At 42.3% G+C, this 24,320-nt stretch overlaps 2 protein-coding genes across 3 annotated transcripts; one reads left to right on the top strand and one right to left on the bottom strand.

Moving 5' to 3' along the window:
- Positions 1–1,208: 1,208 nt before the first annotated feature.
- Positions 1,209–10,326, bottom strand: cebpz (CCAAT enhancer binding protein zeta). Its single transcript, XM_063496038.1, has 17 exons — positions 10,112–10,326; positions 7,961–9,453; positions 7,643–7,877; positions 7,376–7,535; positions 6,876–6,964; positions 6,727–6,780; positions 6,534–6,636; positions 5,914–5,973; positions 5,742–5,808; positions 5,545–5,651; positions 4,859–4,919; positions 4,367–4,569; positions 4,082–4,117; positions 3,197–3,295; positions 3,006–3,067; positions 2,812–2,893; positions 1,209–2,342 (listed from the first exon to the last, which is right to left on the bottom strand). The coding sequence occupies exons 1-17, from the start codon at positions 10,304–10,306 to the stop codon at positions 2,179–2,181; spliced, it is 3,270 nt and encodes a 1,089-aa protein (XP_063352108.1). The 5' UTR covers positions 10,307–10,326; the 3' UTR covers positions 1,209–2,178.
- A 1,234-nt stretch (positions 10,327–11,560) lies between these two features.
- On the top strand, positions 11,561–24,123 carry ndufaf7 (NADH:ubiquinone oxidoreductase complex assembly factor 7). Of its 2 annotated transcripts, XM_063496286.1 has the most exons (10): positions 11,561–11,925; positions 12,218–12,378; positions 13,604–13,684; positions 14,960–15,070; positions 15,170–15,383; positions 16,094–16,152; positions 19,170–19,283; positions 21,198–21,341; positions 22,789–22,962; positions 23,424–24,123. In XM_063496286.1, exons 1-10 carry the CDS (start codon positions 11,847–11,849, stop codon positions 23,646–23,648), a joined length of 1,362 nt encoding a protein of 453 aa, XP_063352356.1. In that variant the 5' UTR covers positions 11,561–11,846; the 3' UTR covers positions 23,649–24,123. The 2 variants fall into 2 exon arrangements, with proteins under 2 accessions (XP_063352356.1, XP_063352357.1); XM_063496287.1 differs by lacking the exon at positions 16,094–16,152 and having other exon boundaries at positions 21,202–21,341.
- Positions 24,124–24,320: the final 197 nt, after the last annotated feature.

Raw genomic sequence — 24,320 nt, 5'->3', positions numbered from 1 at the left:
ACAAAATCAGTGTTAGTTTTTCTTTTTGTCTGTTGTTAAATTAATTATATCATTACTGCTGTAAACTAATTTACAGCAATTTGTAAACTAATTTACAACTAATTTAAAATGACTACATTTATTGAGCAAGTGTACCTAATAATCTCCCATCAGTTCAGGTACAAAATACTTTCTAGATTAATCATTCGGTCTATTAAAAAGTTAGAAATTTGTGAAACAGCGACAGAGAAAATCAGAAAAATAGTATTGCTTGATATTAAATTACATTTAAAATAGTTTAAATCTGTTAATTGCTATATTTGATCATTTTATCCATTCATCCATCTTCTTTTGCTTATCCAATTCAGGTTGCGGGCAGGAGCTGGAGCCTATCCCAGTTGATACTTAATAAGTTTTAATAGTTAATACCACACCAACAAAAAACCTGAACCAATTTTAATTTGTAAATGTAAAACAACAAAACCTTGAAACGGTGCAGACCGTTCTAAAAATGCCACATTCTGCTCAGTATGGTCAACTTGATCCGAACGACAGAAACAATCATTAAACCTGTAAACACACTGAACAGGATCATGAAACACTTAAATGTTTGTGTCTCACACAAACACACACACACAGGTTGTATGTGAATTGATTTGTTAGATACAAGGAAATCTGCTGCTTACGTGTCGAACAGGCTCATCCCATGTCAGCTCAGATTTGCCTGAAGGAAAATTCTGACTTCTTAAAAGGAACAAATCATGAGATTTCTCCAAAAATAAAAAATTGCTGATGTCAACCAGCCTCCTGGTAGACACACCTGCGGTCTCAATTTGAAGTTCTTGAGGTTGTGCTTGAATTATCGCACTCACAAACTTCAGCCTTTCACAGCTGAGGATGAAGGTCGGGATGTTTTTACACATCACTCTGAAATCCTTTTTTTGAGGGAGCACTTTAAAATCCCAATATCTAGAAAATTTCTAGAGCAGGGGTGGGCAATTCCAGGCCCCGAGAGCCTGTGTCCTACAGGTTTTAGATCTCACCTTGGGTCAACACACCTGAATCACATGATTAGTTCGTTACCAGGCCTCTGGAGAACTTCAGGACATGTTGAGGAGCTAATTTAGCCATTTAAATCAGCTGTGTTGGTTCAAGGACACATCTAAAACCTGCAGGACACTGGCCCTTGGGGCCTGGAATTGCCCACCCCTGTTCTAGAGCTTCAAATGTGTTAGAGTAAATATGAATGTGGAGCGTCAGCAGTGCAGCTCCAGTTAACGTAAAACGGTGGGCGTTTGAAGTCCCTAAAATATTTCAATGTGTGATCTCCGACAGCAGATTTGGAGACTTGTAGAAACCACAGTAGATTTTATTTAGAGCTTCTCACATACAAGACACGAGATATTCTTGAAAACAAACCAAGAAAACGGCACAGCAGCACACACCCTCTCATTGGCCAGAGAAATTTGAGCCATGAGGCTGGAACTAAAAACAAAGCAATATTTCCCTTCTCTACATAAATATGAGTTATATGAGAGAGAAGAGCGTAACAAATTTTGGATCTAATAAATTTACTTGGACTTTGTATATTGCGTCATACCTGGAAATATCACAGTGAACTTTTCCCCCAACATTTAAGCTTTAACAAGTGAAACGATTCACTTTTAGACTGTTTTTAAGACAATTCTGTGTAAACAACATTGTGTGAGAAGCAAAATGTTTCTACAGGCTGTAGCCATCTAAATATTTCAGCAACTTCAAGCATCCTTCATTCCTTCAGAGTCCATTTTCATAGAGGCACAGGACCAGATATTTACCCTAAAACACAAATGTTCCCTCAAAAACATCATGAAACAGCCCTGCTTTCATCCCGTGAAGTATTCATTTATGCATTTTAAAACCAAAGTTTCTTTTAAACTTGATGGACTGAGATGGAATGATCCAGATGAGATTTGCAGCAAAATGTTCAGCACAACAAAGTCTTTCATTTTACAAAAAAATAAAACAAGCTAAACGTGGCTCCTCTTCATCAGCCCCCAGATTGAATCTGTAATCACCGTTTTATGTCCGCCTCCTCCCGGTTTACGATCAGACCGCTGAGTGTCCGGGAATCTACAGCGTCCGGGAGACAGACGAGGAAGGCGTGGTCACCGAAGGTGTCCCTCAGCTTTAGGCCAACATCTTCAGCATCCTCGTCATCTACTTCCTCTTCTTCTTGCTCCCAAACGTCCCGCTTCCCGTCCTGGCTCGGCCGAACCCCATCTTCTTCTTGTTGAACGTGGTCTTCTTCCTGCGCAGCGTCTTGGCGTCACGGCCGTGGATCCAGTCGTCGCGCTGAGCTTCCCACTTCAGCTGCTTCAGACCTGCACACAGGAAGTGTTAGAAAAGACTACACATTTGGTTTATCTGTGCAGCGCAGCTGAATGGGACTGACAGGACTTTCTCTGTGTGGAGAAGTTATGAAACGTGAGACGAGAGACACCTGCCTTCGTCTCGTCTGTTTGTTTTTAACCCTGTTATAACCTGAAACAGCCTCAGCATCCTTCAGCCCTCACATGGCAGTCTGAATGTAATCATTCTTAGTTTCAAGGTCCATTAAATGACATTACTGTAATAATGGAGATGGCTGTTGGGTCAATATAAGGAATAAAACTCTAACTTACTAATGAACATTTCATGTGCTGTAATTATAATAGAAACCATAACGATGACCTAGAGGTCATATTTTTAAAAGGCATCCCAGCACAAAATCCTATCCTCAGCCTTCATGTGGCCACTGGGCTTGTTCCTGCAGTAGTATGAGCTGTTCAAGGTGAAGCTCTGTGATCTCACCTGCTTTGTCTCTATTGGCCATGGCGTTCAGCCCGATGTTGTCAAACTTGGAGCCGGCATTCTCGTCCAGCAGGCAGCCAAACTGACAAAAAAAAAAAAGAATAACAATAATGATGTTATAAGACCTTTGAAATATTTATGATTCCATAATCCTGTTGTGCTTGTTTCCACGAACTCTCTGAAGTCAAACTGACCTCTTCAGCAGAAGCAAACATGGCTGCATCTTTCTTTTCCTTCTTCTTCTTCTGTTTGGAACCTGAAACATTGAACAGTGATCAATAAAATAACCTCCGGAGTCGCTGACTGAGTTTTCTATACGCAGCCAAAACAAACTGACACATTAAATTATGTTAATAATTCTTTGAGCTACAGATCCAGCATTAACCTAAAGATCCGGAGAAGTCGAGGTCCTCGGAGGATTTTCTCTTTCCCTTCTTGGTCTGTGGGGTGATGTCTGGAGTTTCCATCTCATCATCTTCTGAATCTATACAGTGGAAAAAGTTTTTCCCATTTTCAATATTACACTTGAAAAGAATTATTTTCTCTCATATCTTCTGTTCCAGTGATGGATGTTCGTATTCAACACGGCCCAAGTTCAAATAAGGAGCTTGGCACGTGCACAGCTAGTCCTTTCAGCTTCAGACTGCTCTAAACACTCAGTTTCACACTGATTTTCCTCCTCTTGGATCTTTATGATGTCACAAAGAGCAAATATTCTGAATATGGCCATCACAGGAATAAAAGCCTCACCGACAAGTCTTCTGTGAGGGGCAGCCAATGGAGAGGAGCTAAAACTGCTCATTTCAGACAGAGCATGGACTCAGTATAAGATAGGGAAGGATTATTCTGAAATGTGAATCATGCAAAGCTGCTCTACAAGAGTCCAAGAATGAAAATAAGGAGCTGAAAATGAGCAGAATAATTCCACATTAGCAGAAGGATAAATTCCAGCCATCTTTCATAATTTAGCATAGAACCCCAAATTTTGCATTCATTTATTAAATGTTTTTAAATTAATTGTAAGTATTATATTTTTAATTAGGTGCTGCTTTAACAGATGAGTTGACTGAATTTATTAATCTGTATTTTTATAATGATTAAACTTCACTGGCTCCAGAACCTTAAATGTAAATGTTTAGTGGTTTTCTTTGAATTATGGGGTGCTCGTCTAAAATAGGCTTACAGATTATTGGCTCAGATATCCCATGATGCACTGTGTTCCCTCTTCAGTATGTAAAAAACAGTGGTTAGGATTTCTAAAGGTACTGACCACCAAATGCAGCATCTTCATCCTCCAGCTCAGGAACTGAAAGAAGAGGAGAAGGATCAGGTTTCTGTAAGATCACAGGTTGATTCTGTCCTTTAACTCATAACAGCGTGGATATATGAACATCAATATAATCTGAAGTCAAATAATGACAAAAAAAAGACATTTATACAGGCAGAAAAAAATAAAGGCATTGGTGTATTAATTTAAAAACAGAGAATATTGAACTGAAACTCAAAACAAAGCTGGATTAAAATAAGTTTTTGTACTTTGTCATATTTTTTTTACCTTCATCATCATCATCATCACCCTCTTCGTCTCCGTCAGGGTCCATGAACATCCCTCCTTCTTCCTCCAGTTCGTCTCCGAAGTCTTCCTCGTCCATGCTGCCCAGAGACACCTCCTCATCGTCCAGGTCGTCCATGTCCGAGTTGTCCACGTCCGACTCCGAGTCATCTCCTGATTTCTTATCTGTTTTACTCTTTACATTACTGACAGAAAAACAAAAAAGTCATGAGGAAGAGGAGGGTTAAGTCAGTGTGTAAAAGTCTTTAAAGTCTTTATTTGTTTTAGCCAATCAGATTATTCTGTTTTTAGACTAAATAAATACCAACATAATGCTCTTCCTAGTATTTCCTGTATTTGCCCATGTGTAGCTACAGTAATACAGAAATAAATAAAACAATAATACTGTAAACAGAAGGAAAATAAATTTAAGAATGACAAAGTAAATCAATAAATGAATGGAAATAAAACCCAAGAGTAAACCTGAAAACTCACCCTGCAAAGTCCAGATTATCACTGCCGAGGTCGGTGAAGTACGAGTCGCCTTCAAAGGTGTCTGCCAAAAAACAAACAAACAGTTACTCAGCCAGAGAACTTTAAGTTATACTACAAGCAAAGGAGGAAGAACAGGAGGAGCACAGCCAGAGATACAGAAGGGCCTCCGGTGGGCTCCTCGTCCTTTAGCGGGAACCCTGTCACAGCCCAGAGCCGAGCATTCCCCCGAGAACACCAGAACCGGCAGGTCGACCACTAACGGCCGGGTCTCTTCACGGATGAGAGCAGGTTGACATTGAGCACACGTGCCAAATGTTTAACTGTTGAAGGGTAGCAGGAAACAGCACCTCAGACTGGCCAGGAGTTCACCGATTCCCTGATCTGAGGGAAGATCCTCCCATCATCAGGATCACGCCCAGGTGTTATCAGGCACGTGTGGGCCAAACTCACAGTGAGCCAAACTACGACTCAGACTGGATCAGCCTGTGATTTTAATTTTTACCTTTTATTTGAAATATAAAAGATTTTAAATGCAGTTCTGTTTACTTCGAAATTTCAGTGTTTTATGTAATCTGTGTTTATAAATTTAACTGTACAAGTGTCTCGACTGAAGCCATTAACCAAGGATCTGTGATGTTTTCATGAGGAGATACTGAGTATTAAATTAGAGATGATGGTTTATTTACCAAGAAGTTTCTCAAACTCATCATCGTCCACATCCTCCAGGCTCTCGTCGTCATCGTCGCCTCGTGGCTGGCGTTGCTGCTTCTCCTGCTGACGTTTCTTGAAGAAGCTGACGAATGAAACAAAGAAACAAAGTTCATTAAACATAATACAGTCGAAAAACAGTGGAAATATGTCAGGTGACTTTACTGAGACGCACCGATGGAAGAAGATCTCATCAACAGGAACCTGACTTTCTTCTTTGGACAGAAACTCTGCGCTGTTCACTGACACACACAAATAATTTAAAGGCACCACACTTCATCTGACATCACAGAGCAGGTGAAGGAAAAACAAAAAACATAGAAAGTGTGAAATTTGTTTAAAGTTACCTGGTAGCAAGCTGACAGGTAATCTGTGTTTGGGCTTCATCACAGCGGCGTCGGTGTTTTCTAAAGAATAAAAAAATATTAAAAAACTGAAAGTTTACACTTAAAATTATTAATATTAGTTCATTAAAACCATCAATAAACTGTCACAATGTATGAAGACAGCATGATTAAATCTGTTTTGAGCCGAGACAGCAATGAAACCACAGACTAATAATAACGACTGTTCAGGATGTTTTTTATCGTTTTCTATCTTTCTGAGTCTGAATTTTTTATTTTTCTGTTGTTTTCAGCTTGTAAAGACTTTTATTTAGATTGTCTTTACTGTCCACTGTCTCTTGTTTCTCTGCAGGTTGCAGCTGTTTTGCAGCTTTGTGCATTTTTTGTATTTTATTTCATCTCTTTTTTAATTTTTTTGTTCCTCTTTTAAGTCAGTTTGTTTTAATCATCCTTTCTTTTCTGAATCTCTTTAAACTATTTCACAAATGTGAACATTTGACACCAGTTTTCGTCATTTTCCCATCTACATGTGATCATTTTGTATCCATCTGTGTTTATGTTGCATCATTTTTGATCATTTTTACAAAATGCATCCGATAGAATTCGGTGCTTGTTTGTCTTACGTTCTGCTTTGAGCTGTTTGGGGTTTCTGAAGACGAATCGATCGAGGAAGCGGATGAGGGTGAAGTCCTGCAGAGGGTCCCCAGAGTACTGGATGAAGTCTCCCTGTGGAAATAAAATCCTATCAAACATTAACAGCAAGAATCATGACGACTACAGAGCTCCTGAGTGTGTGGAAAGGGGCGGGGCTTTTACCTGCAGAATGGTTTTTGCAAACAGCGACACTGACGGATGGAAGTGCAGAGCGAGCTGGAGAGAACATTAGATATTAGGTTATACACAGCAGCTTGTGAACACAAGCTCTGGTTGAGAACTTTGTGTTTAATGGGACAGATTTTTTTTACCTTCTGCAGCTCCCATAAAGTCGAGCGATCTGCGCCGCAGAATAACGGGTTTCTGTGCAGCGGGTCGTAGGTCTGAACACTCTTCATTCCTGAAAGAAAACAGGACGGAGAAACAAACATGATGAAGCTCGTCTTCTTATTTACTATCATGCTTTATTTTAATCAGCCAGGTGCAACAAACACACATAACTATGTTGCATATTTAAATTACAGCCGGTAAGCTGGAATAGAGATTACAACATGATCTAAAAGTTTTTCCTGATTCAGGCAAATAAAAAAAAAATCTGTCATTAGTTTCATGAAGCTAAAACAAAACAACTAGCTATTAAACAATAGTCTCCCAAGAAGACAATGGGTGGAAATGGTGGAAAGTAAAAGGGGCACTGGCGGTTATATTAGATTAAACCCATCCTTCAACAACAGTTTTCAAACAAAGAAGGTTGACAGAAAGATAATTACGATTTTATGAACATCAGCACTAATCTTTGTGTTTCACAGACCTTCCAGGTTCTGGTGATGTACCCATGATGCTGCAGGTTTGACTTCCTCTGCCTCTGTGTTTGTTTGTTCCTCTAGTTTGTCAGCATCCACGAATCGCTCCTCTTCATCATCATCCTCCTCATCTGCAGCAAGGTCTTTGAACGCCTCCTCTTCCTCATCCTGAATGAAGCCATAATTCAAAAGTTTAAAGCAGTTCATCTTTGAGAGCATTTTTGTCCAAAAGGAAAATCTAAAGCATCAGTTTTCCACTCTCTGAGATTTCTTACCCCCTCCTCCTCCTGCAGCAGTATCTTCAGGCCCGGTTTGGCCCTCATGACCTCCGACACCAAGAAGAGCGCCCCACAGGCGAAGCTGGCACTCTGCTCGGCGCTGATCTGGAGCAGCCGTTTGACAAAGGCTTTGACCCGCCTCAGCGCCACGTCAGCCTTCATGGATTTGTACAGCAGGTTCAGGAACATGTTCGGGCGGGAGGACGACGTCAGCCCGGGGTCCAGCAGCTTCCTGCAACACAGGTGGAGAAAGTAAACACCTGAATGTTGTCTGTTTAGAGCCCACAAACAAGCTGCCAGGCAAGGTTTTCTTACCTGTACAGAGCCACATAGTACCGGTCCGAGATGCTCTGCTGGGAGTCCATCACCTGGAACAGCAGCATGAGCGCCTGCACGGCCGTGTTGAACTTCACCAGATGAACCACTTTGAAGAGTGTGTCCATCTGCTCTCTCACTTTGTCGTCCCCGGCGCTGGTGTAGGGATACGCCCTGTTCACGCCCGCCAACAGCGCACTCAGCATCTTCGACTCAATGTCCTTCTTTTTGACGCAGGCACGGAAGAAGGAGAAGTAGATGGTGATGAGCTTGGCGGCGAGCCCGTCCTCGTCGTGGCTCAGGATCACCTGGCTGAGGAAGCACACGGCATAGTACTGCGCCTTCGGGCTGATGTTGGGTCGGAACAGGAGCCGCTCCACCTCGCAGCACACCACCCCCTTCATGTTGGGGTGTTTATGCAGCAGCGTCTCCATCAGGTACGATGCCTTCGCCGCCGTCTTGTACTCGGGATCTCCAAGCTTGTTTACCACTTGGGTGAGCAGCGCCTTCTCCTGTTCCGGACGGCTGCACAGCAGCTCATGGGCAGTGGCTAACGCCTTTGCCTTGGTGGCAGGCACTGTGTCGTGAGCCACCGAGTCCAGCGCCACCACAAACTCAGCCACGTGGTGCTTCAGCTGGTGCTCAAAGTACCAGAGGATGAGGCGGCGGTCGCGGGCGTCGCGGTTGCCGCTGGCCTTCTCCTCAAGCTGGTCGAACGGGTGCTGGGCAAAGGTGCGGAGCTTCCTGTCCTCGGGCAGCAGGTTGGACAGCAGCAGCTCTCGCAGGGTGTCCATCGCCATCAGACCCATCCGCCGACTGCCCTTCTTCTTCACCATGGTGACTAGGCTCTCCACGTGCTCCAGCATGTGCACCGGAGCGTCCTGAATCAGAACCGTCATGGCTGCCATTCTGTCCGCCAGCACGCCGGAGGAGACGACTGTCTTCATCCAGGCCGAGTTGGCGCCTTTCTGCAAGCTCTTCTTGGTCTTGTAGAGGTTCACCTCAGCCTCGAACAGCTGCTGAGCGAGCGTCTTGTACTGCGAGACCAGAGCAGCATCCTGTGGCGCCGACGAGCCCTCTTCTGTGTAATCCAGCTCGAACCACTTACCACCAGGTTTGATCAGCAGCACCTGCCGCGGTTGGAACTCAAACACGGTCGGGCTCTGCTTCGCCTTTTTTGCCGCCGATACCGGCGCCTCTTTTGTCTTCTTCTGCTTCTGATCGACGACATTGGGCTGAGTGTCAGGTGCCGTCTCCTCTGGTTTCTCCACTTTGACCTTTTTAGCTTTCTTCTCGCCAGCAGCCGTGGCAGCGGTGGCAGCTTCGCCCTCAGGCTTGTCCGGAATGGTTTGCTGTGTCGCGTATGCCCGGATGCCCAGCTTGGTGATGAATGACTCCAGCTCGCCCTCCTCCAGGTCATCTATCGCTCCTTTCATGCCGCCATCAACGAGCTCGTTGGAGTCTTCGAGGCCGGCGAGGAGGACATAGTCGGCCTAAAGACGTAGAGAAGAACCACAAAGAAAAGATTAAAAATATGTGACAAAGAATTCTGATTAACATTTGTGTATAAATTGTATTTAAATGTTTACTTTATTTGATACGTTTTTATTTATTTATGTAAATAATATCATGGAAGCATGGATCCATCCTGAGTGTATAACAACTGTTCAGCCAGCGGTCTAATGGTGTGGGGATATTTACTTGGCACACTTTGTGTCCTTTAGTACCAACTGAGCATTGTTAAAACACCACAGTCTTCCTGGTTACTTGAACATGACACTGAGTTCATTGTACTCAAATGGCCTCCAAAAGCATCAGAGCTCAATACAGGAGAGCACCAACAGGAGATCTGCATCATGGATGAGCAGCAGCTGTCTGATACGATCACGTCATTAAGGACCAAAATCTCCTAGGAATGTTTCGAGCGCCTTGTTGAATCTATGCCACGAAGAATTAAGGCAGCTCTGAAAGCAAAAGGGGGCCCAACCCAGTAACAGCAAAGTGTACCTAATAAACTGTCCGGTGACTGTGCTTTTACGTCACATAAACTTTCGTGTCAGTTCACAAAACTATGAAAACAAACCGACCTCCACAAGTTAAAACGCTCTCTGACTCTGTGAGTGTTGGCCCTGTTTCACCAGGTAAATTCACCTTAGTTCCTCCGAGCCGTAAAACCTCCTCCAGACTGAGCTCCTCTTCCTCTCTCTCCTGCTCTTTCGTATTCTTCTCTTCACCTTCATCCTCCTTTCCGCCGCTGTTTTCCGCCTCCGGCTCGTTTTCTCCGGCCTCAAATGTCACTTTTTTCGTCGCCTTGGACTTTTTACGTTGCTTGTTTTTCGCTGCCATGCTGTTTGCAGCGTGAGGAAAACTGACCCGGATGTTGAATGAAACGTTTCCGGTGCACGGTTGCCAGATCTCATAGTGGGGTGCTTTCAGAATTAAACTCAGAATCCTTTTATTGTCATTAAACATCAAATGAGAACCAGCTCCCTGGTAGTAGAATTTAGAATAAATACAAATTTATAAAAATCTTAAAATCTAATTATACAAATGTACAAGGTCATTATGAGTTAGCCAATATTTTTCACATTTGTGAACAATAAGCAGCCCGAATTGACTATTGGGAGGTTGTAATTGACGTAATGTAGTTTTTACACTGGTAACCATCAATTAGTCACATTGTTACAGAAGAAACCTTTAAAATGTGACAATTCTCAGGCAAGGTCTGGTCTCCCAGAGAAGCATCCCTTCTAAGTGAGTTTACGGACCTTTATTTGAAATGAACCTCAGATAAAAGATATAAAACAGACAGCATAGGTTTTTATTTTTATATTTTTGTAGTCATATATGACTGAGGTGTGATGTCGATACTTGGTACAAATTAACAGAAGATTTTTGGCGGCATTTCCGGCCAATCTGGCAACACGCACGCTTTACTTTTTTTTTTTTTAGATTGATTCGTTACATAAAAACAAATAACTCTAAATGAGATATTTTACACAAATAACTACGGTAAATTATATTGATGAGCACGCTAAAAAAATATTAAATCAAATATTAAAAACGAGTTTACATTTTTTTATCCCCTACGTAACCGTCTGTCCTCCAATCACAGCGTTTGTTGTCCGTCTGAAGCGTCAAGGTGCTGTTTTAAAACACGATGTCAAAGGAAATGAAGAAAGATCTTTCAAAATAAAATGTCAATGACTATTAATGGGAAAGCTACTTTCCACAATGGACTTAAAAAATGTAACGGGACACTGAAGGACAGGTGTTGGCTTAATGTGCTCTGGAATAAATAGAGACAAATTCACAGAGACTGAAGATTAAGAAAGAAGAAAAATGTATCGCTGTGGTTTTCATGTCGTGTAGAATGTATCAAGTTTATAGGCATGAAACATAATTCAGATACATTAGAAAAATGTAGGCCTATTTATACTATTACTGTATCATTTTTTATTGTTTTTTTGCTGCTTTGGGTTTTTGTACAATAATTTATATTTATTGTATATCTTTAATCACTCTCGTTGAGATTCATTTTCTTTAAGTTTTATTTTGACGCTTAACCGGATGGTACCTCTATTACTGCGACGAGCTTAGCGTTAGCATGTGTAGCTTTAACGCTTTTGCACGGGGACGGTGCAGCTTTTGACCTGCTGTAACTTACAGACGGATATCAATAAACGCATTCAGACGTTTTCATCTTGTGTACCAGGAGATGAAACGTCACCTCCGACGGCAGGTTTCTGTTGTTTTTGTATCATTAATGGCCTCGTAGTTGAAGCTAACCGGCTAGCCGCTGTGCTGTCAAAGAGCAGAGAGTCCCTCCATGTGGTTAAAGTAAAATCCAGTAATGAGGCGGTTCTGTTCTTTCCTGTGAAGCAGAATGAGGGCTCTTCTCTGTGTTAAAGCACAGCAGCTGCTCAGCAGAGGTTTTATCCACCCTGTCAGGCCGTCAGCAGCAGGTGAGAGGTCAATTCAGATAATAAATTCAATTAATCGTTTATTAGTGTAGATAAACATGGGGACGGTATGAGATAGAGGCAGGTGATCTGCCGTGGCGACCCCTGAAGGGGATCTAAAGTATCTTTATGAAGTAAAACATGTCATTAAATGAAACAGGAAAATAAAGTAGAATAAAAATGGCTTACTGAATTTGATTTTATGTTTTGGGGTCAAATACTCCTTCCTCCCCCCCTTCAGAAAAATAATAAAAGCTTTTTTTTAATGTATGAATTGAATGTTTTTGTGTGACAGTGCGATGGCGAGCAGCCCCTTCCAAACTCTTCTGCAGCTCTCCACCTGATGGAAACAACAAACCACCCTCCATGCTGCGCCACCTGACCTCCAAAATAAAAGCCACGGGGCCAATCCCTGTGGCAGAGTACATGAGGGAGGTGCTCACCAACCCTGTGAAGGTACAGAATGATTAACTCCACCTTAAGCGTGTGCCAGAGTACCACCTGCAGGTCGTGGATCAGAATTCAAAAGCAAAGCTTTTATTCACTTTTGAATCCTCTGACTTTACTATAACAAATTTAAATAACCCTTATTTGTCTCTTTCTGGCCCTTAGTTCAGTCTCTCAGGTCATCCTCTGTCTGTAACAAACTTAAAGTCTTTTTTCTGACTGGGTGCCTATATAAACAGAAGGTCTGCTCAGCAGGTGGGCGTGGCTTCTAAGCCTGAGATGACTATATTAGGGATATCCTATTCCCATATTATGAAGATCCAGGAGTAGAAAAAGCTGTATGAAACTGGGTGTTCAGAACTTCTGGCTCACAGTGATCACTTACACATACACTTAACTTTGGTGATGTTTAACATGAACTTCCACTATTAGAACAGGGGATATATGACAGAGAATAAGGAAAAGCAGAACGGGTCTTCTGTAATTAATTCAATCCAAGATTACCAAATACATTTTAGTAATTAAAGACCTGTCCTACATCTGGAATGTGTCAAATTATGAACACCCAGACCTCACAGTGACTCCTGTGGTCTGAACTCTCTGGGGCTTTGTGGTAACCACCAATCCGATGATAGTGTTAGCACATAAAAGCAGCAGCTGGTTGTGTTAGAGTGGCATCTTCCACATGATACTAACTCTGATATTCACACAAGGCAGGGGAAGCTGCCAGGTCAGGTCAGGGGTTGTTTATATTCCATTGAAGGGGTTTAAGGCATCACTAATGATGCCAAGAGCCTCTGTGAATGAGGGGAAGATATTCATGTGTTTCTATTTTCTCGATTGTATCGATTGAACATCCACTTCTTTAACCGCAAGTATATAAGAGAAAATACTGGAAAACAGGAGCGGTCCAAAGACTACAAGGATGTCATCTATAATCTGTGCTTTTATTTTGGTATTTCCTCTCTAATGGAAAAACTCTTTTGTGCACAATTAGACATTAAGAGTCATTTTAACATTTTCTCACATTTTATAGTCCAAACAACTGATTGATTTGATAATAGTATTATCATCAGTTTATACTAGCAGGTAAATGCCAGCTTTTCTTTTTTATTGTCATTATTATTTGAAATAATCAGCTCATAAAAAAGAAGTCGTTGTTTTTACATTTTAGGTTTTATGTTTTCCTGTTTTTATTGAGTATCCTTTCCTTGTTTGTTTTTCCCCCTCTCAGGGTTATTATGTGAGGAACAACATGCTGGGACCTGAAGGAGATTTCATCACTTCACCAGAAATCAGCCAGATCTTTGGAGAGGTGAGGCTGGAAAAACACCTCAAACTTTCAGTTTCATTTCACGTAATGTTTCCACTCGGCCGGCCTCTGATATACACTGTTCACATCAGGTAAACGTGTCTTTGATCGGCCTTCATCGGTCATTTTAGTGTTAGCGGTAGACACATACTTCATCAATAATAAATATGCTCCAAAATATTTTTGATTAAAAATTAAAATAGCCTCCTACAAAATTATTATTAATTTGTTTTTAGTTGTTGTGAGTGCTGTGTGCTGGTCCTGTGTCATAGATATCATGATATGATGCTTTTATATCATGTAAAGATTTATAGCGGTATTTGCAAGTATGGTATAAAAAGGCACAGCCCTGTTCTCATGGCACGTGGGATCAGCGTCTAGGTCAAATGCTAATCGATGACGATAAATTCCTGCTTCATTGGTGCTCCGACCGTCTCAGAGCTGGTCACAGTTTGTAGGCTTCTGCTTGTCCTCTTGCTTTTTGAGGAATGAACAAAATTAAAAACGTACTTAAAAACCGAGATCTTCCAGCGATCCAGGAGTCACACGGAAAAGGTGATGACTCAGAGGCTCAAAGAGTTTGGAACTGAGATTGTGGCTTCAAACACCTATGGTCGGTCAATGCATTTTCTTAGCACAGAGGCAGGATGTGAATACAGACTTTCAGTATGAATGCACATGATGACTATGAATGTATAATAAAATACATACATACTTTAAAAAAAAAAAAATTGGCTCCTACCGAAAAGATAAATCACAGGCAGTGTGGTTTTAAAGAAGTTTTTCTTTGTGAAAACCCTGGAATATGATAAGTATGATGTGAATATGATATGATCAGGACAAGAAGACAGATGAGTAAGATAAACACATTACAGGGAGGGCTTTTGTTTTTTTCATGCTGCTTGAAATCAGTGTTCATGTGCAGTAAAAAAAGATCACAAAAAAGTTCCTTTTGCATAAAGTTCAGATGTTTAATGTCACAGATCTCACAGACCTGGTGATCCAGGTATGAAGCTCTCTGCACCGTGTTGTGTCTGTATCGTGCTGTTGCACTGTTTTTTTGCCATTTTCACGCACTTGCACTTTATGCAGTCCTGTCTTTACTGTTATGTGTAGCACCATGGTCTTGGAGGAATGCTGTCTCGTTTCACTGTGTACTATACTGCTACACATGGTGGAAATGACTTGACTTTCCTTGAAAGCAGCACGTTTAGATTCAGTAAGATAAGAAAACTTTGTGCTTCTCCTGCTGGTTCAAACATGTTTGGCCTCCTCCAGCTGATCGGAGTGTGGATCATCAGTGAGTGGATGGGAGCTGGTCAACCCAAACAGCTGCAGCTGGTTGAGCTCGGACCCGGAAAAGGATCGCTGGCGAGTGACGTCCTCAGAGTACGTCAGCCAGGCTTAATGCTTTTCTATAAAAGACTAAAGATTTCACCCCAAAGTGGAAACATCTGTGTCATCAAGTTGCAATTTTTCTCTCTTTAGGTGTTCAGTCAGTTGCAGTCGGTGCTGGGCGGGGCCTCTGTGTCGCTGCACCTGGTCGAGGTGAGTCCGGCTCTGAGTCTGCTTCAGGCTCAGAATCTGACGGGAAACCGCAGCCAGGAGGCCGATGCAGAGGATGATCCAGTTTACTGCCGCGGAGAAACTGAAGCAGGGCTACCGGTGTCGTGGTACCGCCGGTTAGACGATGTCCCGACAGGTACACTGGAGCGGAAAGCAGGCTGTGGTCATACTGGTTTATATGGAACATCTCCATGCCACAAAATTAGAGAACCTGGAGATGTTAGCAGGGTTTTTCCTGGTTAAAGTGAGCACATAAGCACCATTAGTCCATCTATAGTTTAGGAGTTTGTGTTAAAATGACAAATACCTGAAACTGGTTACCAAAGTCATTGTTTCTTTTATGAGTGTTTTGGCCATCGACATTTTATGTTTTGAAGCCAGATTTGACAAGTGAGGTACACTGCACACTCATCAAATCATACCCTACTTTAACATCCACTCTAAATTAGACTGTTAATCACATATTAAACCTCATGTTTTATTCAGTAAGACTTTACTAACACCTAGTCCATAAGCACATTAGGAAAGCCTCTACTTGTACATCAAATGAAAAGTTGGGTCATTACCTCAGAAATATCTTTACAATAAGAAGCCATTCTGCTACCGGAGGAGTTGCCCTCGGTGAAATTGACAATAGAAAAAAAATGCAGGTTTGAGGAAGTGTTCCCTGTTTTTATATACAGTTTGTGGTTTTGACGGTGAGTATTTTCAGTGCTGAATTGATCTGATGACATCAGGCTTTAGGCTGATATATTCTTTTTTACTCTTTACCATTTGAGTTCTTTATGTGTTAGCTTTTAATCTCTATTAAAATGTTTTTTCATTGAGTTTTTCCTCATCTTCCAGGATTTAGTGTCTTTGTTGCTCATGAGTTCTTTGACGCCCTGCCAATTCACAAATTCCAGGTGAGATTTAAAAACACAGTGTGTGCAATATTTATGTAGCAATAAAGCTTTTTCTTTACTATCATATTAGTCCTTAAAGTCCGCTCTGTATACTGTATACTGTATACCAGGGGTCGGCAACCCTAGGCACGCGTGCCACCGTTGGCACGCGAAGGGTTAACTGATGGCACGCACGACCATAGCTGGACTGGCCATCGGGCATTTGCTCGGTGGCCCGATGATTTTTTTTTTTTTTTTTTTTTTGTAACGGTATAAACAATGAAAGGTGGTGGATTGGCCAGATGCTGGCCGGTGTGTAAAATAACTCAGTTGTATGGTGGTGGCTATGGCGGAGCTTCCACAGATTCAGTAAAATTAACAAGTGGTGGAGGCCAGCAGGTGGATGAGGGAGAGGGGAGGCAGGAGGAGCAGAAACCCGAGGCGGTGAACTGAACTTCAGGTAAGAAGTTATGACCTGCAGTCTATCTGGGTCAGATATAAACCAAGTTTGGGTGGAGTTTATTTTCGTTGTGCTGACTTTTTACAGTCAGTTACAATAATTCGTACTGCGTGCTAGCTAGCATGACGGAGTTTCTATACAGCTGGGTGGGTGCTATGATGTTACTGATGGTGAACTTTATTTTATCCATAAGGTTAGTTAGTGGAGTTGCCAACCGTCCCGTACAAACGGAATCGTCCCGCATTCAGAGAAATTATTACACGTTTTGTGTTGAGCTGAGAAGAGACGCAGTTTGTCCCGGACTTCAGCTAGAATGAAAAGAAAGCTGGATTTATTCTGTCGTTACGCTGCACAGCTGCCTCTTCTTCTCTCATTCTCTCCCCCTCCCTCTCCTGTTTCTACTTCAATCATGAAACTGATCAATGATCAGCTGATCGGCTTTTCTCTCGTGTTTGTTTATCGCCCACTTTGCGCCAGAAAGAGGAAACCAGCGGATGTCGCGTTAAACAACAGCAGCACGTTTAAGCTTGATCAGCTGTTGTTAGAATTTATTTAATATTAATTTCTAGTATCAGCTGATGTTTGCTGGAGCCACAGCTGTAAAAGCTGCTGGTCATGATATCGGTTTGGTTATCTGGTGAGAGGAAACATGAAGATGAAACCAGGAGATGTCCTTACTGAATCATCAGAGCTGAACAGGTGATGGAGAAACAGGTTTACCTTTTAGGTGACATGAATGAGTTAAAGTTATGAACTGTTTCTGAGAGACAAATAACACCAGGATCCTTTTCTATGTAGCTGACAGCTGGTAACTGTGCAGGGGCGGGTCTAGCAAAGTTTTGCCAGGGGGCCAGGTAGGGCATTAACAGGGAGAGGGGCGCACAAAGAAATAGTTTCTTATTCTGATTTAAAATGTCTGGCTGTTATTAAATAATTATCTGAAGCTTGCAACCAAAGTTTTTATCTGACGTAAAATGAATAGAAATCATACCAACAAGACAGTGTACATCACTGTCACAACAGCGTTTGTTTTCATTCAAAGGCTTTATGGCTTTAATATCTGGTGGGCTGGTCTCTAGTCAAAATGCCTGGGCCGATTTTTTTGTCCCAGTCCAGCCCTGGGCACGACACGCAGTGAATTAATCTGAGAAGGTGCATCAAAAAATAAATGGCCGTGCCAGCGGTGCACATCGCAAATCAGCTCGCATAGACACATTAGTCGTGCCTCTTCTTAATGATGGTATCTTAGCTAACAACCCCAACTACCAGATTCAACTTGTAATTGGCTAAAAATAACTTAGCCTACTGGTGAGAGGGATGTTGTCAGCTTTCCACATTCCGACACTTCAAAAGCTTCAGGAGCTGTCCGCTCATCACAGCATCAGCACCACGGAAATACACGGATACATCCGTAGACTCGAGACACAATGCATCTTTGGGATGTATGGACCAATGTTTTATTTTCTGATCAAACCAGAAATCTTTAATGAGCAGCTAATTTGTCTCGCATTAACTGGCATTAACTGGCTGAGTTAATGCCAGTTAATGCGACATCGAAGCAGCTGGAATCCATAGCTGTGCGTGTTCATGGAGCTTGCATTTTCACCTGCTGAACATCACTACCTGACAAGTTTAACTGTCTTCAGAACATTGCAGAGGCCTTATTGACAGTATTTGGCTCTACATATCTGTGTGAGCAGATTTTCTCTCACATGAGTGTCCTCAGGTAGCCGTCTGAATGCTGGACACTCGTAGACCTGTGTCTCTGAGTGGGAGACCAGAGATCACATTAACATTTGTATCTCTGTATTAACAAACATGCCATATTGGCTTAGTTTATTTTTCTTATCATTGTTGTGAGGAGACCACAAATAGCATTTGTATTTTCTGTTGTACAGTTCATTTGCTGTTATGGAGTTCTTGTTATGGATGAAAAGTGCTTTTTTTTTGTTTCAATATAGCTGATAACTATTCGCTGATAGCTGCCAACATCTGCAAACAAATATAATTCTATAAAGTGTGTAACTGTTCATATAGAGCGTTATTAAATTTATTGCTAATGCAATCATATGGCACACTGACTTCTGAGGAAATTTTAAATGGCACTCGCCATCAGAAAGGTTGCCTACCCCTGCTTTATACATTGCATTTGACTACACTGTCATGATTGGTCCTACCACCAGATGGCACCAAATCAAAACACAAGAAGTCCATAACAATGCCAAGCATTTAACGGCTGTGTTTGGTGAAGGATAGGGTGTTTATATGGTAGGTTATTTGTGTAATTTAGCAGTGACTGTTCTTTGATTAATTTTTCCATATCTGAGTTTTAGCAAAGTGAAAATTTGTGAATCTATGTGTTAACAAGAAAAACGTAGTGAAGTTATTATGCTCTGCTTTAAGTTTAAATGAAACCATATGAAAAACAGAGTTTTCATGTCTTGTGCAAAGGTTTATGAGTGGCTGTTCCTCTGATGTTTGCTGTTCACACCTGCAGCGCCCTCATAATAAGAACGCCTTTCAGCTGTTTTGTCCACAGAGGCCCATCTAAACATGTCCGTTTCTCTGTTTGGGGCAGAGGACGGAGAAAGGCTGGAGGGAGGTGTTGGTGGACATCGACCCAGAGAAGCCGGACACGCTGAGGTTTGTCGTGGCGCCGGCTCCGACCCTGGCCTCGACATCGCTCGTGCAGGTCAGTAAATGTAGAGCTTCTGTGTCCAGGAAAGCAAAGCGCACATTTATTAACATCTGCTTTTTACAGTTTCCAAATAAAATCTACACTCCTTTATAGTTACCACATCACAGTTTATTAAGGCCTCTCTGGTTCTTGAAACCAGATAAAGTGGCTCATTGTTTGAATTTTAAAGGCTCAGATGACCTCAAAGAGAAATGAATCCCGCCTTTTATTAAGACCCGCTTCTGCCTCTGCTGCCGAGGAAGACGATGACAGTAATAATGATGATGATGTCAGACCTTTGGCAGGATGTTCAAAGTGTCTGAGCTGAGCTGGAGAGGCCAAATCAAGCAGGCTGTGGATGTATAGATGGCATAAATGTGGGCAATAAAAAACCAGATGAGGGCTGTAAAACAAACCTCAGAGAGTCTGTGTGAAGAGTCAATTTCCACAACGTTTAAAAGACTGAAGGACATCAGTCTTTAAAGTGGGTGAAAAAACAAAACTGCTTTTGTAAGTTCAGATAAACCTCCAAGGATATACAAGTCTGGATGTTTGGATTAAAGGGGAATTGTTTTTCCTCTGCACTGTGGAAAATATAAACACTTAAGTAGATGTAGTTTTGGAACAGTTTGAAGTCGTGTGCCAGCTGTTGAGGTGATGAGATTTCTGCCCAGTGGTCTGAATGTCAAAGTGAAGAAATTTCAGAAAGTGCAGGTAAACTGCAGGAGTAATCGTGATTCTCTTAAGGGAGTATTACTGCTGGAAATGTTCTACAGGACTAGAACTACCCTCCTGAAGGTTCCATTGGTGCTTTTGATGGATGCAGCTGTCCCGGGTAGGAAGATGTCGAGGACCTTTAGTTGTAAAGCTCTTTTCTTCACTGTGTTAACCAGGTGTGGGGAACTCCAGGCCTCAAGGACCAGTGTCCTGCAGATTTTAGATCTCACCCTGGGTCAACACACCTGAATCAAATGATTAGTTCATTACCAGGCCTCTGGAGAACTTCAAGACATGTTGAGGAGGTAATTTAGCCATTTGAATCAGCTGGGACACATCTAAAACCTGCAGGACACCGGCCGTTGAGGCCTGGAGTTCCCCCACCCGTGGTGTAAATGGTGGTGAAGGTCCTGGTAGTCGTGATGCTCCACGTGGAGGTTGCATAAAATGTGACATATGAAGATCACTAATCTTTGTGCCAGGACCTCACTTTGCCAACTTTGGCAGGAACATTCAAAGAACACTAATGTTGCTTCGATGAGTTTAAAGTAACCAGACATTTTGTTTGTCTGGGTCAGGAGGTGTAGCGGGTTCGTCAGTCTTTATTTCCTCATTATGGGGCGCTCACCCACGCCTGAATGCCGGCTGGTTTGATTGCAACCTGGGAACGATGTCTTGGTTTACCTTCACAATAGGTGCACATCCGGTGGGTGGCAAGGGGCTTGGTTCAGCCTTCATGGTGTCATAGCTATGATTATGAATACAAACTGATGAAGCTCGTCTGTCGCCTGTCGCAGATACAGCCCCCTTAAGATGGTTTGAGGGATCTGCAAGGCAACAAAAGGAAGAAAAAAATAACTGTTACGGCTCATTAACTGTCTATAAAAGATGGGTGTGGCCATCGTAATCTCACTGATTTTTGAAACTCTGTTTCAGCCAATATTATTTCTGCGTCTGTAGTGAAGAGTCACCTTTTAAATGATCCTTTTCCTACCTTAAATGATGGATAACTGTACCTGAGGGTTGTTTATGAGGTATCATGGGAAATGTAGGAAGACAAAATGAGAGATTAAGTTTAGCTTTTTTATAAACAGGAGACGAACTGCTGAATTGAACTCTCTTCACTTGTTCCGATCAAGTTTATCACACTGCATTTGTTTATGGACTGTTTGAAAAAGTGTGTGTGTGTGTGTGTGTGTGTGTGTGTGTCAGGCAGACGAAAAGCGGGATCATGTGGAAGTGTCTGCAGAGGGCGGGGTCATTGTGCAGCAGCTGGCCCGGCGCATCATAGAGGACGGCGGTGCGGCGCTGATCATCGACTATGGTCACAATGGAACCAAGACGGACACATTCAGAGTACGACACACACATCAAGCCCGCCTGCTAAAGCTTCCTGTGTAACATGTGTTCAGTCAGCCAGATAATAACGTCCAAGTCTGCATATTGTAAAAAAAATCCTCAGTTACTGCGATGGATTGTGCCAGTGTGAAATGGAACTGTGGGGCACATGTGGGCATCGTACAGTGGGGCCTGTGTGGGGCACGTAGGGCAGCCCTTACCTAGGGTGTGGGCGTACGGTGGGTACGCTGCGGGTCCCACTGTGGGCCCCTCTCTGCTTAATGTGGGCAGCCCACAGTGCAGATGTGCCCTACATGTGCAGCTACTGAGTCCCACAGTGGGCAGGGTGGGTCTGCCCACAGTGACCCCACCTGGGCCTCAAGGAGGGATTTTTGGGATGTCATTCACACTAGTTATAGAATTACTGATACCTGCGAATACAACAGAATGATGAGACTTATTTTTCTTTCATGTTTGGTAGTTTTTATCCAACTACTAACAACAAGAGGGATTGGCCATAGACTGTACACAAAAGATGGAGGTTACCACCATTTCTAGCTATGTTAGCACGCTTTATCATAAACTGTACAGCAGACACAAATACCTGCTAATTAGTGCTAATTAACATACTAATATCATCCAAGAATTTCTTGTTTCAACACTGCTTCTAACTGCAGTTTTTGTGCACTTGCATGTTTTAACCTCAGAAGCTGCTGCTAGGCTGCAACCAGAGATTTTTGTTAATAAACTGAATGCTTTAGTGTTTAAACTGAATTAGTAAGTATGAGTATGCAGTTAATCAACTAATAAACAATTTCAGGAATAAAGCTTTAGAGCAGCTCAACGGACCTGCTTATTTTACACAACAGTAGTAAAAACAGGTTGACTTTTATGCAGTCTCTAATACTTCCATCAGTGTTTTAAGACCTTATGCACACATTTTGATAGGAACAATTCAGAGTTTGATGTATTTTGAATCTTTAATTGTCGTTTTTATTGATCACATACAGTGCACTCTGTGTGTCCTCCAGCTGTCGTGCTTTGTAATTCTTTTGTCTTCGTGAGGACCAGTTTGAGGTTTAGACCTTCATGTGAGCATGTTTTGTTCAGCTCTAGTGGAAGGAAGCAGCTGTAGGAAGCAGAAAGGCTCCTGTGCGTCAGGCAGGGGGAAACCAGGGTCAACCGGCCCGTCGCTCCTCTTTCTCAATTCTTCTTCTGAGGTTGCCAAGATTTCACAGCATTTTTTTTTTACTGGGTTAGAATTTTTTAGATGGTTAGAAATTGGTTTAGTTTTAAACCTTTTCTTTTCTGTACTTCTTAAACATCCCCTCATGTAGTTTGAAGGAAAAACCAGTGTAAGAAACCCCTACTTAGCTCAAATTTGCTACTGCCACTGTGTAAATAAGGTTTTGCATTGAACCCATCATAGGTTTGCTCATCATTTTGCTCCTTTGCTGTTGGTCAGGGTTTTAAAGGTCACCAGCTCCATGACGTCCTTGCCTCCCCTGGCTCTGCCGACCTCACCGCCGACGTGGATTTCAACTATCTGCGGAGGATGGCGGGAGGAGGCGTGGCCTGTCTGGGCCCTGTCACTCAGAGGACATTCCTGAAGAACATGGGTATCGACACCAGGATGCAAGTGAGTCTTCATCACTGACAGATGCCAATAAAAACAATCAGCATGATTTCTTTTAGTGTCATTTCCTCATTTGGTGGAAATCCAACACCAAAGCGTGTGACTCACTGCTCCGTTTTCTTTGTTTCAGGTTAAAATTTTAATACACAGGCCTTTTAGGGTGCATTCCCACCAGGTTTATGCAAAAATTCATTCACGAGTTTAAAAATATTACAACTTATGCAGAAAATTCTGCAGAGATATTGTCACCATTTCTGGGCAGGTGGAGCTGTTCAGTGAAACTTGCGTTGTGACAGAACTAAAACAAACGAGCACAAAGAAAAGTAAAACATCATATGATTGTAAGACGATCCAAAAACATTTTAGTGTTTCTGAGTGACACGCTGTGGCCCACAGTTAGAAAACCAGGATATCAGACACACACAGTATTCCCCGAGGATTTAACCCCCGGTTGTTCTCCGCAGGTTTTGCTGAGGAACTGCAGCGACCCGTCCACCAGGAAGCAGCTTATCAGCAGCTACAACATGCTGACCAACCCCGCCAAGATGGGCGAGCGCTTCCATTTCTTCAGCCTGCTGCACCCCAGTCGCCTTGCCAAACCCCAGAAACCAGAGGGGCTGAAGCTCGAGAAGAAGAAGAGCCCGGCACCGCTGCCTGTGGCCGGATTCACAGAGCTCAAGTTCGCCTGAAAGAGACGACTTTGAAATTTTGGCTGCTGAGTCAGAAGTGAGTGTAAACAACTATGCTGTCCCAAACTTCTTGAACTGACTGTACCACAAAGCAAACAAAGAGATTTACAGAGCTGAACACAAGCAGACAGCTGCTTCATCACTTCCTTTAAGCCTGTGTGAAATCCAAAATGGGTGAGTCATTAATTAGATTCACTCCTGTAGAGTCATTATGAAGGAGGAAACTATCCAAAAAGGCCAAAACTGTTCTTTTGTAGCTGTAAATATGTTTGTTTCTGCTGTAGAGTTGAACTTTTTAATATGGAAGTCTATGGGGACTTTTGGAGACGGCCTCAAGTGGACATTAGAGGAACTGCAGAACTTGCACTTTAACTTAGAGTGTGAGAGTTTGGACATTACGAGATGTCTGTTGGTTTAAAAGATCATGTTCTGATGTGTTTTAACAAATATTTAAGGAAAACACATTTTGTAGTTTTATGACCTATAAATAAAAATTTCAAAACATTAAAACATTCGTGGACTGTTCTTGTCAGATTTGTCAGATTATGGACACCAGACACTGAATGACTGGATTAAACTGTGCAGCACTTCGGGTCATAGGTCATCTCACGTAGGAGGATCTCGTTCCATCGGTCAGCCGGCTGCCATCCTGCACATCTTGAAGCAGTTAGC

The sequence above is a fragment of the Pelmatolapia mariae genome, linkage group LG15, assembly GCF_036321145.2.
Source record: "Pelmatolapia mariae isolate MD_Pm_ZW linkage group LG15, Pm_UMD_F_2, whole genome shotgun sequence".
NCBI classification, from domain to species: Eukaryota; Metazoa; Chordata; class Actinopteri; order Cichliformes; family Cichlidae; genus Pelmatolapia; species Pelmatolapia mariae.
This window is presented reverse-complemented; position numbering and strand designations above follow the sequence as displayed.